This window comes from Anser cygnoides, chromosome 1 (assembly GCF_040182565.1).
Source record: "Anser cygnoides isolate HZ-2024a breed goose chromosome 1, Taihu_goose_T2T_genome, whole genome shotgun sequence".
NCBI lineage: Eukaryota > Metazoa > Chordata > Aves > Anseriformes > Anatidae > Anser > Anser cygnoides.
The window spans coordinates 13,211,446-13,228,742 of record NC_089873.1 but is presented as its reverse complement, the minus strand read 5'-3'; the positions used below and the strand labels follow the sequence as shown (position 1 = coordinate 13,228,742).

At 41.2% G+C, this 17,297-nt stretch overlaps 1 protein-coding gene across 3 annotated transcripts in view; it reads right to left on the bottom strand.

The window, feature by feature from the left end:
• GSAP (gamma-secretase activating protein) overlaps nucleotides 1-17,297 on the bottom strand; it is a 63,211-nt gene that overhangs the window by 27,271 nt on the left and 18,643 nt on the right. For all 3 annotated transcript variants that reach the window (XM_066985691.1, XM_066985743.1, XM_066985782.1), the window contains exons 13-24: nucleotides 15,421-15,498; nucleotides 13,087-13,164; nucleotides 12,521-12,613; nucleotides 11,042-11,259; nucleotides 10,672-10,741; nucleotides 9,875-9,957; nucleotides 9,175-9,228; nucleotides 5,139-5,264; nucleotides 4,677-4,735; nucleotides 4,225-4,256; nucleotides 2,509-2,570; nucleotides 576-671 (exon numbers count right to left, since the gene is read on the bottom strand). In XM_066985691.1, coding sequence (XP_066841792.1) covers nucleotides 576-671; nucleotides 2,509-2,570; nucleotides 4,225-4,256; nucleotides 4,677-4,735; nucleotides 5,139-5,264; nucleotides 9,175-9,228; nucleotides 9,875-9,957; nucleotides 10,672-10,741; nucleotides 11,042-11,259; nucleotides 12,521-12,613; nucleotides 13,087-13,164; nucleotides 15,421-15,498 — 1,049 coding nt within the window. The remainder of the gene's footprint in view (nucleotides 1-575; nucleotides 672-2,508; nucleotides 2,571-4,224; nucleotides 4,257-4,676; nucleotides 4,736-5,138; nucleotides 5,265-9,174; nucleotides 9,229-9,874; nucleotides 9,958-10,671; nucleotides 10,742-11,041; nucleotides 11,260-12,520; nucleotides 12,614-13,086; nucleotides 13,165-15,420; nucleotides 15,499-17,297) is intronic.

Sequence of the window (17,297 nt, the reverse complement as noted above, 5' to 3'; positions counted from 1 at the left end):
CGGTCTTTTTTTATGCTTCTTTTAAGATGATCAAAGACAGAAAAGGAAGAATTTGGAAAGAAAGATTTCGCTGTAATTTATATGGATTCAGGCAAAAGTCTGTCTTCTGTTACACTCGCAAAAAGCCTATTAAAGTCCATTTGTAGGAGTAGTGATGATTTACTCTCATGCTATATTTATTGGACTGAAATTGTTTTTCTTAGTTCCTATTCCGCCTGCTGGTACTTGCATTATTCAAAGCACGTAGCAATGTATTCCACAGGAACCGAAGACCGTTCTTTCAACTTTCAAGATGAGTTCAGATTTTAACTCTGGGAGTAGATCATATTTCTACAAGCTGTAAACAGAACTGTTTCTTCACTATTCTGAGCGCCTAATACAACTCTCTTTAATATTATTTAAGTATTATTCGCTTTATCAATACGGACATTAAGCAGAAAAATATGTTTCAACGGCTTAAACAAGAACTTCCTCCCACCAAAAATACACTAGGTACACGCAGCACATATCCAGCCCTCCCTTCATCCCCAGTAATACACGCTTGCTCACAACAGCAACTGTGAAATCGAACTAACCAGGTTTGCAACATAATCCAGAACTATTTGGTCAATCTTCTTTTTTCCTACATACTGTAGGTGTCTCATGAGGTGATCCTTTAGCTGAGCAACCATCTAGAAAAAAGAAGCCAACAGTTCAGTGTCCTTGTGGTCTCTTCAAAAGCACGCAAAAGCCCCACAACATGCAGGGCCTGGTCAACAGGCTTTAGTACAACTTTCTCCCCATTACAAAATTCCAGTTCAGATTGAGACCCCAAGCTACCACACAAGCTTGCCAAAGTCAACAGCAGATCTGAATATTCAAAATGGTTACTTGGCATAAATTCAGCAAAATGAGTGCTACGCTATACTGTCAAGAATGTTGAAGAGAAAAGTCTCACAAGTCTTAAATCTCCCCAGGTCAAACCCAAGTGAGAATGGGGGTGAAGGAAGGAATTTAATACAAACGCTGATTTTTGAGACTATAAGTAGTTATTACATCAAATAAACCTGAAGGGTTTTATAATACAGAAAGCTAGCACAAGTCCCATTTGTGCTAGTAGCCAAGAACCTGAGAATCTGAGTAATGGCAACTTCAGGTAAATATTCATTGTCATGTTTTTAAAATCAGGTGCTCGTTATCATACAGGCCATACCACTACCTATACCCCCTCCTATCTGAAATATCCTCTGACCTCACGTAGCTTGTTTACTATTAGGCCCATCCTGGTCCTTTGCCAAGAAGAGGCAAAGCTCACAGAAAAGCCGATGCGAATAAAATCTCTGGTTTTAGTAGTTTTAAAGTGATTAGTCTCCACGTGTCAAGACATGGCAGAAATATAGGTGGTAGGAAAGCACACACAAAGGACAGTGGTGACCTGCTTTTTTTGGCTCTGTCTGAATAATCTTGAGGAAATGTGTAAAGAAATTTCAGAGGATGTGAGGCAGCACTTGGAAACAAGACAGCACAACTGCAAAGAGTGAGAACTTGCCTTAGATTTGGACAGACAGGACAGTGTTGATACACTCTTCGCAGATGCAGTGCTGAGACCTTCCAATGCAAGCTGAACAGTTTTATTTGGATCTAACAGCAAGAGAACGAGAGATAAGAGAAGATGTGTATTTAGATTGAGGAAGGACAGGTAGGGATTTAAGATAGGATTTACCACCCAGAAGCATAAGGATGGTAGATCCTTAGGAGAGATCCTCAGGGGAGAAAAAAGCAAAAGAAGCAGCGGCCTCAGAATGGCCACAGCAGTCCTAGCAGGAAGGTAGTGTCGTGGTTTTGGCTGGGAGAGAGTTAACTTGTAGATGGACACGTGGGCTCTGATCCGGGTGGACTTTACCATGGACACTACTGCACAGATTCTCCATGGATGCGAAACATGCACTGCAATCAAGCCAAGCGGTTAAAGCCTCTTGGCCAAAAGGATACTCCGGACTGCTGCATGTAGTTCTTTATGACAGGTTGCAGAAATTGCTGAAGGAGAAAGTGAGCGAGTGGCTGTGTTGTGTTTAGCTGCCTGCTTCATTAAACCACAACAGGTAGAAGGAAAAGGAGACAGTAAAAAGGTGTTAAATTGAGAAGCAAAAAATCTGCCATCCTTTTGAGGGAAACTGGAGGTGGGGAATTCACTCAAATGTATTTTAAGGATGTAAAGTAGCCCCAAAATAGCTGACAGATGAAGTTCAAGGAGAACTGAGTAAACTTCTAGCTAAAGAAAATTTGTATTGGGGAAAATCTCTTTGACAAATCAACTTTCCATTGTTGTTTTTCCCCGATGCTTTATGATATCATGACCTATTAAGATGATATCGTGACATCATGACCATGAATTCCAGAACTTAGGAAATACCAGATGTGTCCCACAGCTACTCTTAGCGAGCACCAAGCCCTGGAACTGACAATCTTACTCTTTGCATTTGTTGAGGTTGTGCGTCCTCTAGTGCACACTGTAACAAAAGCACGTACCAGTCCCATTAGTAACTGCTGCTGCTGATCTTCTTCTTGAAAGAGAGGTACCAGCCTTTCCTCTGAAATAAACAGAACAAGAGTCATTCAGGGACATGAAACTATAAAAACATCACAAAACTTCAACCAACTTCAAAAGCACTGAGAAACACACATAAACAAACAGAGGCTGTGGTTCTATCTACTCGCCTACAGAACTGAGTGGCAGAATCAAGGACTGCGTAAGAGAGAACTGAGGAAAGGAAAATAACTCTTTACCTACCACCCTTGCCTCAAGTGCTCAACATCGAGCACAGAGGAACGCAAGCCTGTCACACTTCATTTGCATTACTCTTTTCTTCGTTGCTTAAGGGAGAGGTATCATATTGTGGTTATTTGGTAAAGGAAAAAGGCTTGGAAAACCTCCTGGTAACACAAGTGCAAATGCATACAGCGTTTAGATCTTGCCATTTACAAACAAAAGCCAAAACAGCTGCACAGTTTTCCTAAGGAGATGGACAGACACGAAGTAGATACACCAGAGTCACCTTGCAATTCCCTGGTTTTCTCCCATGGTCTGGCTGCTTGTGTTCCGAGCCTTGCAGACTGCTGAGTAAAGGAACACAATTCTCCAGCTACATGGAAGGAGCCTATAGTATCTACTGAAATTTAATACCCTCTATTTCCTAATCAGTGCTTCTTGTCTACTAAGAGCAAAGGAAGAAAAACTTGTATTTCATCGCATACCACAAAATCTAGTCAGTATTGTACAAAGCAGCTACATTTTTACAAATTACTTTCCAACTATCTCTGCTCACCTCAAAACATATTTACTTCATCACTTAGCAACGCAAAAAAAAAAAACTTTTGTTGCTTGATTTTTAAAGGACGTGAAGGAAGATCTACAGGATAGACACGCTACATTGATGCTTGTTACTTGCCAGCAGCTACCTATAAATTCTTTAAGAACAGTTGCATCTTTGCCGATACGGATCTTTGGAAAACATGCCAGTAGTTTGAACCTGAGGCTACCATAGTTGATAGAAAGTCCTAAAAATCAGAGCCCACTGCAAAAACCAGCAGTGGTATGAATGACCTGTGTTAGGGGCTGGAAATGAACACACTGAAAGTTCTTTGCAATAATTTGCACCGAAAAGTGTGATCAACACTCAGATCAGCATCATTTCATAGCACACAGTGGCAGGGGACATAGAAAGACACTGATGTGAGAACAACAAAAACATAATTTGCTTAAACAAATTCAGTTTTACCTATTTGCATGAGGAACTGAACATCACTTAAGATCTCAGGTGTTCCTGACCTAGGGAAATTCATTACATGCCTGCATTCTCCACACTGATTTTCACCAGTCATAATTTCCTGCTGTACACAAGTTCTGTTTTGCAAAGGCAGCTCTAAGTGGGCAAGACAACAGTAATATTCTGCTCCAGAAGAAAAATCCCGGAGAAGAAATCCTCAGGCAGACAAACATTTACTGCTTATGTTACGCTAGATCCACTGTGAAGGAGGAACTTTATTTTCAAAGGTTTCTTTGTCAGTATATAACCCCATCACTACTATCAAGTTTTCCTCTAATTTAAAAACTCATCTTAATGCCTCAAACTCTTCAATGCTGGAAACACACACAGCAATTTATTTTTCAGCCGTCAACAGCTAGATTGAAACGTTCTAACCAACCTTATAGCTGAGGCCTACATCAACAAAAGTTTTACTTACCAGAGTCCCAAGTGTCCAGATGAGAAAGCACCCTGTGGTTTGAAACAAAAATCAGCTTGTTTCGTAACCATTACTCTAAAGGGTTTCGTAAGGACATTAAAAAGATGTAACAGCCCTTTGGTCTTTCAAAGGCAGCTAAAGAAATCCAAAAAGTGTACATGTGACTATATTTAGTAAAGATATTAGCATAAAGAGAACTGTATGTCTGGTTTGCACGAGAATGACTTATGTTTACCATAAATTACCTAGCTCTACAGGCCTGGATATTTCACATCATGCTGTAGTGATTACAAGGATTACCATAACTGATTTTCAGCCAGTTACTCTTCTTTAGAGCAAGACATCCAATTATTTACCTGATTGGTTATTTAAACAATCCCTTAAATCATTTAAATCCTTCAACATACTTGAACAAATAAGAAAGGGTAAATATCATAGAAAATGGTACCTACTTTTTGGCGTTTTCAAAAATATTCCTCAAATATGTTGTTGTTCTTCTCTCTTCTTTCTGCTTTATAAAGAAATAAAAATCCCAAAATGAATAAAGCAAATAATGTTTCCAGATAAAACACATATGAGAAATTAAATCGGCTTTCACTTTGAATTGAAACAATGTTCAGTGAGGCTTCAAACCACCTCCCAACTCCCCACGCCCGCAGACACAAACATCTAGCCTATGTGACAATACAGGTACATGCAAACTCTGTTTTTGTTTAGTTTCTCACATTATTTGCAAAGAGTAAGACTTACAGGCAATCACCTCATAAGTAAATGACTGCAAGTCTTTGCACTTCTCGTAATCTGATTCCCGTTTCTTTTTCCCAATAACAAAAAACCTAACCCTTCCACGTTTGGCTTTAAAACATCCACTTCAGCGGCAGCTCTGGAGACTATTTCAGGGCACATGTATTTACCTCTTCTGAAAGGGTTCGCCATTCCCTCCTGAGCACATTACTGTGGTAGTGCAAGTGTGGCTCTGCATACTTCACACTCTCCAAGTTTGAGTTGAGTTTCTCCCAGAAGCCTTTAGAGTTTTGGAACTGCAAAGCATTGCAGGGAAAACATGAATACAGGCTGCATCATTACAGAAATATCTATCCCATTAAGGAATTTGAAAGAACTGTGACAAATGTAGCTTCATAGTAATCAAAGTGAAAAAAGAAAAAAAAATCAGCTCCACCATTTTTTCCAATAGTTTTATTTCCTTAATTTGACGGCAGGGGTAGCACTTACCTAAACTTGACCTCAAGATTCGGTGCATGTAATGCAGATACTTAGCCACCTTAGGATCCTATGAAGTCACTGCAAAGACACGGGGACTTCCAGGTCATAATCCATCTGAACTGCTTCTGCTGGGAAGAACTACACCCCAGACTACACTGGCTATACTGTCTAGAGTTCCACTTGACTGTAAAAGGAGCCTTAGGCAACTGACTCAGATGCAAGCACTCACCTTTGGTCAAATAAATCCCACTCTGGGTTTCTATTAGTTCCAAACAGAGAAACAACACCACGACCCTGGCAGCTGAAGGCTTCCACTAGTTGCAGTCTGCTTATATACTTCCATTGCAAACACCCGTTTGCCAGCCTCAAGTAACAGCGCCTCATCCCCAGAAAAGAAACAAGATCAAAATGTCTCCATAGCAATTCCAAAGCCTTTGACTCTAATGCTGAAATTAATTTAAACTCAACTGTGAACAGGCAGGAGGAAAAAAAAAAAAAAAAAAAAAAAAACCACACAAACACACTGGTTTCCTGAGCTAGTTCTTGGACAGGGTATAAAGATTTGAGGCCTCTGTTTATAAAGTGAGAGCAATGTGATCTTTGCTGAGGAAGAGGTGGGATTAAGGCACTTCTTTTTGGCAGTTTTTGAAAACAAGCGATGGCACTAACAGTTCTTACCCCCAGTATATACATCTACCTTCCCAGTACAGACATCACAGCAGTGACGTTTGAAGGCAGAAAGCTTTTGGAATTACACAGTTCACAATGTTCCTCCAGCTTGCTATAACATGCTGGATTTTGCCCTCTTCCCCACTTTCCTATGACAATAACAAGAAAACCTCAAAAGCCCTTAAAAACCACTTCCTACTATAACCTACAATTTGCCAAGGAAAATAAAATGCAGAGACTCAATTCTGCTAGCCACTTCCCTCTTGCCACCAGTGCTGATTGCTGTTTTATTGTTGTAGATGCAGCAGAAAATGTACTTCTTGCTTCGTGTTACATTAAGCAGCTGGAAGCTAGGAGTGCATATGGCACCATATGTTCACCCTGCTGGAGCCAACCACCAAGATCTACAAACTAGCACTGCAGTACGTTGCCTGAGTGCTACCGATGTGAAATGAGAGAAATATCAGGAATATAGCGTAAGGGTATCATCTAGTGACCACTTTATGCAATTGCGACAGCAACACCACTGCAAAATTGCATTCAGGCCACAGTGAATGTTGTTTGATATGTGGTAGGAGGGGAAGCAAGACAGCAAGTTTCTTTAATATATCAAGGCTAAAACAGGAAGCAGCAGACTTCAGAATTAAAAGCAGACACCACTGAAAACCTGCACTGCATTACATCTCATTAAGAAGTCAGAAGTTTAAAATAAAAGATCACTTGAATCTGTTATTTCCTGACGATCATCAGGCCAATGACAGGAAAGAAGAGACCCCTTTGTCTTCGGTGGTTATTTTGCTGACATTTTTGGACAGTCAGAAATTAATACCTAAGTATGAACACCTAAAAGACACTGTACCACCAGAAGTCAAAGTCAGGCCTTACCAGTTTGCAGTCCATGAATAAGTGCCATGAAGCCTTTCATAAGTAGCTTTGCTTTAAATGAAGATGAAGACAGCTCTCTGCTATACCTCTGTGAGGGCTGAAGGATGCCAATAACCTTTAAGAGGCACCCATGCTCACCTGGGGAACTGCAGTGACATGTCCACCCAGCAGTGAAGGTGTGCAGAGCGCCATGTAACTAACCATGTAGCTGCATGCACCATAAAACTTCACTCTGCCTCAGTGGCTCAGCACCAGACGGATAGGCTGCCTTTTCCTGTGCTGAGCTCCCTGACAACAGCTTACACTACACATCTTCACTCTTCCCTGGATTTCCTCCCATTTTCTTCCCTTCTTCCTCCTGCCCTTTTCTTCCCTCTTCTGATCAAGCCTATTGCACCCCTTCAAATTTGGTTTCTGTGTTTAAAAAGAAAAACCAGACCTGTATTAATCTCTATCCTCATGTAAAGTTTTTTGACAATCTGACTCTGACCATTGCCCTTTTCTCACCTATTCTCTCTGTATCTCTTGCTGAGCAGGAATTTAGTGATAAAGTATACCTTTACCCAAATAGCCCAATTTTTTTCTGGTGAACATGGATATAGCCCTCCCAAAGGCTCTCAACAGTTCATTGGCTTGAGTAGACCAAAAAGCTTCTCAAGTCAACAATTCATTTTTGTTTCTGTGAAATGCCGTAAGATCTATTGCAGAAATAACACTTAAAGACCCAGATTCATCACCTAGGTCTGAATTCGTGATGTCAACAACACCCATGGAATGAAATTCCATCAACTGAGCAGCTGAACTCGAGCCATGGTGGCTCTGCATTGCTGGAGTACAAAGCTGGCAAAGCATTAAGCTTTACCTCGTGTACCATCATCATTGTCCTTACTCAAGAGTCTGAGAGATCTGCAGTCAAAAGTAGCAGGAAATATTTGTCTTTAGTTCAACTCTGACCTTTTCAATCTGTTTAGGTTTCAGACAGAAATAGGAAATGAGTTCCACAATCAGGAAGTATAGCTGCTAAAGGCATTTGCCCCCAGGGGCTTGAGGTTCAATCTCAGACAAATTAAATGCCTGCTAACTTTGACCTCAGTGAATTACAGAGATTATCTAGCAACAAAATTTCCCAAGATCTGATTTTCCCAGGTGTCCCATCTCTCAGGGCAGCACTCCCAAGCGAAGCACACAAAGCCCGATTCCCTGACAGCAGCCGTGTGACTCTAGCAGCACAGCTGTGATGCACTATTGAAGAGTGAGTGATTAGTGGGGTGATTTCACCAATTTAAGAAGATTTTATGAAAACTGAAGCTTTATAAGCTAATTGTAAGCATCAGGAGACTCTCACCTCTTTAAAACACTACAAACAATATTCTCATGTATCCAGAGTCTTCTGTGTGTTGCCAGTATTGCTGGGTTCAGCTCTGACTCTTCACATTAGCCCTCCACAACATGCGGCTTATTAAAAGCCTCTTTCAGATTTTGTGGGGAACGCTTAGGAAAAATTCAAGTGTTTCTCTGAACTGGAGCTGAGGGAGTGGAATGGAAGATGGGAAGAATCATTCATCTTGTTTTCAATGGAAAGTACAGCTTCCTACCCAAACAGCATGTGCTCTCCCCATCCAGCTCACCACCTTTTCCACGCTGTACAGGAATTTGCTTAGATTTAGCCCGCCAAAGCCCTGACATCAGTGCAATCACAGGATGCTCTGGACAAAACACAGCGAGAAGGTCATGAACCACTGGTACCAATGACAGCACTACGAAATATCCCTCAAGCACACCGAAGTGCAGACATGTAGTGAGAAATCCTACATAACCATTGTGTTAATTTTGCCTCCATCTGAAGTCACAAATGAAGAGGTATCAATGAAAACTAACAATTAATTCTTAGAGGACCTTCCCTGTTGAATGGGAAAAGTCTGCCCAGAAAAGGAAAACAGAAATACATCTTTGAGCTAGCACCCATCCATTTGGATAACTGGTATTTTAGTAAACGTATATGCCATCTCAAACAGCAAATTTTCTGTTCACCCCTCTTTTAGGCAAGGCTGTGTGGACACCACTTCGTTAGTACTGAGCCTCTCCACAGAACCACCACTTCCCCCACTCCCACCTTCCAGAAAAGCAGCTCCTAACCTGCAGATACAAATGTGTTTTTATACTAGAATTTACCTCTAACACAGGCAGAGAAATAATGTCTGTTGTACAGACTACTCCAGGGATAACCTAGAAATACAGACAAATGATAAAAACATAAATCAGTCCACATAAAACATGGGCCTGTTTGGTTATCTAAGTGAATATCCATTACCTGTCTCCTTTGCAAAATAACCTAGTTAGCCAAAACTATACACCCAGTTTTGCCAAAAAGAAAAACGGAATACGTTGCCCTCATTCATCCCATTTAGAAAAGGGCAACACTAGAACAGTTACAGATAAGAAAAATTCAAATTAGCTGTTTGCTCTAACTGTGGGATCTTGCCTAAAGTTGTTTTAGTTCTGCAAGCTTACTCATATATCTTAACTCTGCTGATGCTGTTTGTCTTGGAAGTTACCTCAGCATTATGCTTAAGTATGTTTAGTATTCATTATAAACCTATAAATCATCAATAAATTAGTACCTGAATTAGAAAATTGGGAAATCTAATCATCCATTCCATTACAGTAGCTCTTCTCATTTTATAAATGTTATCTATTGACAAAATATAGGACTCATGGAAAACACCACGAGGGTTAAGACTTAACAAAATAAAATGTGCATAAAGCACAGATGTGGATTTAGACCACGTCTAAGGATGTATATAATTAAAGGTTTTATTAAAGCAGAAAAAAAAACTTCCTCTAGCTATTAAAGTACCAGCTGTTATCTTACCCCAATCCAGTCCAGCAGTGATGTGTAGGGCAAAAGCTTATCCAGGTTGTGCGTTTCTGAACACATTCGGGAATACAGGGAGGCTGAACACAACGCAAAAAGATTCAGAAAGATGTGACTGTATAAACCATCAGTTATCAAGAACAGGCTTCACAGGCAGTTCCTTATCTATGCAACACTTGTTTAGGGACAAATCCTGCTGCTGTCTCTGAAACAGCTTCCTCCATGGTGGAACTGGTCCCATTTTCTGCACAAAAGGAGGAAGGGAAGTCCAGATGGCTGCAGGGCCGGGTCAGCTGCTTGGCTACAGCTCAGCACTGCAGGGGTCCTTTGTATGGAGGCTCTGGGCGCACAGTGCACGCACTGGCTATGCCGAGGAGTCAGCTATTACAGGAGAATGTCCTGATATGCCAAATCCTTCTGAAAAAATGGCTTGGGCTGGGCTGGAAGAGATTTGTTCCTCCTCTCCGATCCCAGTTATTTACATCCCAGCTATCAAAGACAGGAGGCAGATGGAGAATCTGATCTCCAGTGACCTCAAATAATGATAAATCTATTTGTCCCACTAGACAGAAAAATGCATTTGAAAATTCTGATACCATTCTGATTTTGAGAGGTTCTATATATCTTCTAAATTACTAAATTTGTCTCTAACACCACAATACGCAGCTCAGTGAACACAGATCACAGTTTAAAAACTGGAAAAGAAGAGAATCAGTTTGTGATGTTGTGGCTTCTCCTTAAGTCATAATTAGGTTATGTCAGAAAATTTAGTATGCAGGAAAAGAAATACCTACCGATGATAAATTCCTGAATGGGGTCAAAAGAATGACACGTTGACAGGTTCTCAGAAATCCACCAAATAATCTGTCAAATGGAAACAGAGGGATTTGTCACAACACACGCTTAAACAGAGATACGTAAGGGACTTGAACTGTAGAAACCTTAGTTTCAGATCAAACACTTTGCACAAAGTGGTGATGCAGATATAAATGTTTTCAGGACAGCTTTCACCAATAAAGGACCTTGGGCACCCCAGCTGCCTCTTGGCACTACCAAAAGTACACGTGGATCAAATTTTTTCTTCTTTGACTTATATCATGCCCTGACTCTGTTCTGTACGAGACATCATTCACTGAAAGAACTCAGAGAAGGTTCTTTTCCCACCTTCATTTCCAAGTCAGCTGTACTTCTGACACACAGAAGAGCACAATGTAGAGCTGCCAACCTCTCGCTGTCTCGTTTGCTTTTCTGCAGGAACCGTAATAAGGCACTGTCACTGATGCTCACTGCATACATTCTCCCTACGCAGCCATCCAAGACTGTTGACATGAGTGGGGACCGGATGGAGCAGTTCTGCAGTGTGTCAATTCTTGCATCCTCACCTGAAGAGCACAGGATTGAGAAGAAAAAGGAATAAAAATATAAAATTTGTCTGCTACCAGTACTTCTCTCAAGACTCCCGGGTCCCCCAGCAGTAAGGAGCAGTCTGCCACTTGTACTAGCTGCCCTGGTATTATGCTGACCAGGAGGTGGAATGGTGCTGGCTGGCTCAAGGAAGTAAATCAGGAGTTCAGTCCACATCTAATCCTCTTTCCCTACTGCTGAGTCAGAACAGGCATACAGATTTGAGGCTCACAGTGCAGTAATGTGATGAATCAGGGTACAAAGGACAGAACAGAGAAGGGCACAAGGCTAGTAACAGGGATACAACAATAGAACTGGCACCTGAGAGCATTGGTACGGTTCAGAGTTGCCCGCATTGAGCACCATGATACAACCGTGTACTGGCAGACCACTCACCATCTCTCCCAGTGGCCAGAAGAGGAAGGGTCTGCTCTGTGGTTACTGATTGAGCCATCAGGTCAAAACCACTTTATTTACACTAGTGCTAAGGTTCACCACCACACTACTATTAAAGCAGGATTACAGATCCTTTGCATAAGAGGGATCAGGCTCACCATGTAACAGCAATGCTTTCCACTCCTCTCTAGCAAAAGAGTTTTTTTAGATATTTAGATATTAGCCCCATATGATGTCCTTGCACCAGTCCCCATTATTTACCTTTCCTTCACCAATTAGAAGAATGGATTTCTGTTTTCAAACAAAGGCCCTTCATTTCCAAAAATAACCCACTTCCCATAAAGACGTGTTTATTGGAAATGAAATAATGTGCCTCTCAGATGAGACTAAATCAAATTGCATCAGCCTGATCAGGTGAAGGAAATACAGATTTCCTTTCCCCACACCCTCCAAACACACACATTTAGAGCAACTCAATTGGAGGAAGGAAATGTAAAATCAAATTTACATCTCCATGTGAAATTCAAGAACGGCAGAGGACTGAGAAGCATGTGCAAAGATGGGTGAAGGGGAACTATGAAACTAAAGCAAAGAATTTCAAATTCAGCAAAAGGTGCACTTCATAACAAGCAAGAAGTACATAACAGATCAAGTTTGAAGTGTCATTTCAGAAACTTTTTTAAATGGAAAGTAGAAGAAATGTTGCTTTTATTTTTCAGTCCCACTTTTTCAGAGCACTATGCAATAAAGGAAATGTTGACAAAATGCAACTTCCCCATTAAAAGATTTAAAAAATTTGCCACTATAACAATAAAATCATTTCATGTAGCAGTCTTACTATACCTGTCAGAAATAAACTATAGCACAGTAGGTCAGGATGCTGAATATTCAGGAGGTGCAGGAACTGGCCAGGCAAATAAGCAGCCACATAGTAATCTATTTAAAGAAATAACAGTGGTCAATTTAGCACTTGCTCATTTATTTGCTTTAAGAGGCTGTTTCACATGATTCCCATCTTAGCCCACTTCTCTTTGATGGAATTGATTATATCTAGGAAATATAAAAGGAGTTAATTAAAAGCTGCTGTTGTATTAACACAGGAAATACTAGCAACACATTTGGGCTTCCAGGTTTCAAGAGGCTTGAGACACTCAAGAACTCAGCAGCTGATCTCCAGAGCAGAAGCTGAGTCAATTTCAGAGGAAGTTGCTTACTAACAGTGAGGTATTGCAATATCAAATGCCAAATATAAAAATTAAGCAAGAAAAAAAAAAAGTGTGGCAAAATAGCTTAACTACTTAAAGCCAAGAAAAAAAAAATCCTTTCCTCCTAGAAAAGGGTTAGACCTTTGTCTCCCTGCTGGGGACAGAGAGTGGCAGGCACACAGGGAAACAATATGACTAACTTACCAAGATTCAAAAAGGCCACTTCCTTCAATTGATGAGATTCTGTTCTTTCTAGAGAAACCGTAAAAGTTTTGCTATAACCTAGGGAAACATAATATATTAAAAAAATAAATCCATCTGTTATAAGCCAAGTATAACTTTATAGCTAGAAAATTCAGCAGTGCCAATATACCCAAACAGTGATATTTTAAGACTGCTTTATGGGCTTGTCTGCACAGATGGATTTACTTCATACTGCACAGAGTTGCTGCATACTTAGTAGACCTGCACCCACACAACGCGGTTCTTTAGGGTGAGGAAATTGGCCATGCACTGCGCAGTCTATGTTCACGTTTAAAGAAGCATTCCAACTGAGAGCAAACCTGTACGAAAATAGCTACCCCCAAAAAAATAAACAAATCCTTTACGTACCTGTACCTCACATTTTGGTGGTCTTTCAATTGATTTAGAAAATTTCCAGTTTGTTCATCTGCACGCCCTCTTGCTATGGTTTACTTCGGATTTGTTCAAACTATGCTAATTTCAGACTCACTGTGCTTGCATGGCTTTGCACCAGCACAACCGTTGTTTTATTCTCGGCTCGCATCAAACCTCCTCTGGCACCCACTAAGAACGACACAGATCCCTTCACTCTCCTCAATCTCTAAGAAAAGCTTGAGATGAAAATAGCTAGGGAGAAAATGACCGATTCTCCATGCTGCCACATCCTAAAGGCTGAATGGTGTCACGATCAGGATGCTGCTTAATCCTGCATGAAAATTCAAGATAAAATAGGCCCCCAGTTTGCAGAACCACCAAGGAAAAACGTAGATCATGAGCCATGCCACTCATCCAGAGGGACAGCACTTCGATTCCTGACCCTAGCAGAGATATGTGCTTTCCCTCTGCTGCAAAAAAGAAAAAGTGAGACCTCCAAGATCAATAGCAACACAACAGATGAAGGAATACCTAAAAAAAATAAATAGTTTTTCACGTAAGATACTGACTGAAGTTTTCTTGAAATGAATCAGCATACTTCACCACCCTGTTCTGTTACTTGCCAACCTGAGCACACGTGCAAACTAACAGCAGCACTGCAGACCACACCTGTGGCATCATCGTGTGTGTTTATGTCACAGCAAGAAACTGCTAGGACCTCTTTTAAGGGGAAGACTCCTTCTGAGCGCAGACACGCTGCAGCACAGTCCTTATGTCTCTAAAATGCAGCTTACACTCCTGATACCCTGCTGCTTCTATGCAATACCTCAGGACCAGTCTTATAATTCTCTCCCACAACTGGTGAATCTTAGGCGAATCTACAAACAGCTCTGCCCCAAGCAACTCCATTCCTTGAAGGTCACTTCAGATGCAGCTGGTTAGTGTCACCAGATTTATCCTCACTCTTTTCTTGGTACAGAAGCGGATGTACAAGGGCACGGTTGGCTCCAAGCCACGCAACCCCCCTCCTTCAGCTACACATCAAGAACATCTGGGGAAGCCAACCCTCCCCTGCAGATCAGCACATTGCAGAGTGCTGCCACAAAACAAAATGGACTTTTCCAAAATTGTTAATGCCTTCAAGCCAAAAAATGCAGTTAGCCCAACCCCACAATGTTCCAGCAGCAAAGTACCATTAGTGCAACTGACACATGAAAATTTTCCTGACACAAGAAAACAAAGACTTCAAGTAAAACAGAAGCTTGTTGTTCGCTTCAACAGAGGTGCTTCACACTGTGCAGCTTCTCACTTGAGAAATAATTCACCTCTCTTCCATACATCAAATGAGGAAAGATCTTGCTAATCAGAAGGTTTCCTCTGATCAGAACAAAATAATGTTAAATAATGTTCTTTATTACTTTCAAGAAAAAAATAACTTAAAATTCAGAGCTAGAGCACCACTTACGTAGCTACCATTCTTAAGTCTGTGGGTGTTGCACCTCTCGCTGTGAAAATGACACGTTGAACTGGGACTCTGAACAGACATTCACGCGAAGAGCTGTTGGCTCAATTTCCCATACAAATGCCTTATGGCATAAGTACAACACACCTGCGGCTCCCACAGATTTCATTGATGTTGTTTGCGCTCAGCGTGTCAGAAAGCCTGGCTAGAAATAAGAGACCCGACTAATAGCCACTCATGAAGTCACTGGTTTGAAGCTATTAATTCAGCATCAGGCAGGAAGTCTACAGCAGGAAAGATGAGTCTGCAGACAAATGCAGCTGCTGTCTTTAGAACACCAGCGACAGTAGTTTATTGTCTGCAGGCTTCGGTAGTTATTTGTTTTGCAAAGTATTCTGCAACTCCTTCAGCAAAGTGACGTTCTCCAAAATAAAGTCAGCACAACAGGTTAATCTTACCTTTATGTAAAAAATATATGGAGTATGTTATTTCCTCAGGAATATCAGAGGCTAGACTACAACACACGCACAAGCCTCCTAAAGAGAGAAAAAAGAAAATTGATTGGTCCATTTGAATACTTACAACACCTTTACAATGCACAAAACCAAAGCAAGGCTGTTTCAAATTAGAAACTAACAATAACCACCTCTCAAAAAAGGTAGAGGTTACAGAAATATAGACTATGCACCTCCAACCATCATTTACCTAGGGAAACACAGAGTAAGGGAGACCAGAGGAGACAGCGTAGCACAATGGAGCCCTGAGTTCTGACATGACCAGTTGTTGTTCCTTGAAGAAGTACATTTTTTGCTTTTCCCAGAAGAAACTATTCTTGCAGCCAGAAAACTGATCAAGCCTCTCTCTCTTCAGTCTGTTTCAATCTCTAGATATTTTCTGTTAAGGGACTATCAAATACTCATGGAACAACAAACATGGTTTGTTTGCTTTCTAAATAATAATTTCATATTGGCAGCAGCACGATATGCTACTAGAGCTAGAAATGACAGTCGCTTCTCCCTTTTTCCAGCCCGAAGAGCTGTAATTCCTTTTTTAGGACAGAAGTCAGTCCTTGTCACAAGTTTATTACAGCCAAGATGCTCTGTGTAGGAATGGTTCCCCCTGCCCCATCCACATTAACTCCGTCAGACTGACAGACTGCTTTGACTCCATTGGGTGTTTGCCCTCCCTACGTCTCTTAACAAAAACTTCAATCCGCTAACTCCAAGGCTCTGGGGCAAGCTGCTTTGGCCTCCATGCTAGAAACAGCTCCCAAACCACATTATCCCAATACAGTTGGGAAAGATAGGCTACGACTATAACTGTTCACCTTTTACCTTTGCTGAAAGTTTATCACTTAAGAAGGAAAAAAAAGTAAACAAATGTTCTACTAAAAAGAAAAGAAAGGTCTATATTTTTATATATATATATATATATATATATATATATGAGGGATTAAGAAAAAGGCACATCAAAAGCACAAACACAAAAACACAGTTACCAAGGTATTTTACTTGGTTACATGCCTAGTACTTCAGACCACAGAGCTGTACCATGGCCATGACACAGACCTGGCTGAGGCACTCCACACTTGTGGGGAAGGTAAACGCTTTCTCCTGAGGTGTCATTTTCTTCTGCTCATCCTTAGCAGACTGAATCGTGTTGGGAAGCTCGATACAGTTTTGCTTGGATATTTAAGTCGTTTAGACAACAGACAGGGCACGCTGCCAGAGCACTTGGCATCTGTCAGAGCATGCATAATTTTTAAAGTAGCAGCATCAGGACTCGTGAGGAAGACTGGAGAAGCTCCAGCAACCCACAATGCTGTTTCATTCCCAAAAGCTCCCTTCCAACACTACAAATGTCTTTCTTGAATGCAGGAGGCTACTGCATACACTGTTCTGTAAATTGTGCAGCATGCAAGTGAGTGCAAGTCAATTTGTTCAGGCTGAAGTGCCGCTGGGTGTACAGGCAAGCTGATCACGACAGTGGCTACAGGGAACTATTACTGGGACGTACATATTCAACACCAGGATCCTGGTCCAAATGTTCATAAGCCGAACTACAAGCAATAGAAAATATCAAATGGTGCTTTGTTAACACAGTTGCTGATGCGAGACGCACACGTTTTCATCTGTCCAAGCAAGGTTCCATCTGAGACTGCCTCGGCAGTCCCATTAGTGCAGCCAGAGACTGGCAGTGCAAGACAAATTCCCTTCTTATCCTCACCAGTGCTCTCTGCAAATCAGAGCTGGGTTGTGTTGATTCAGGGAAAGCTTATCGTTCTATTGCACCTATATGGTAAAAGCTTTCTGCCTTTGCATGACCAAACCCATCC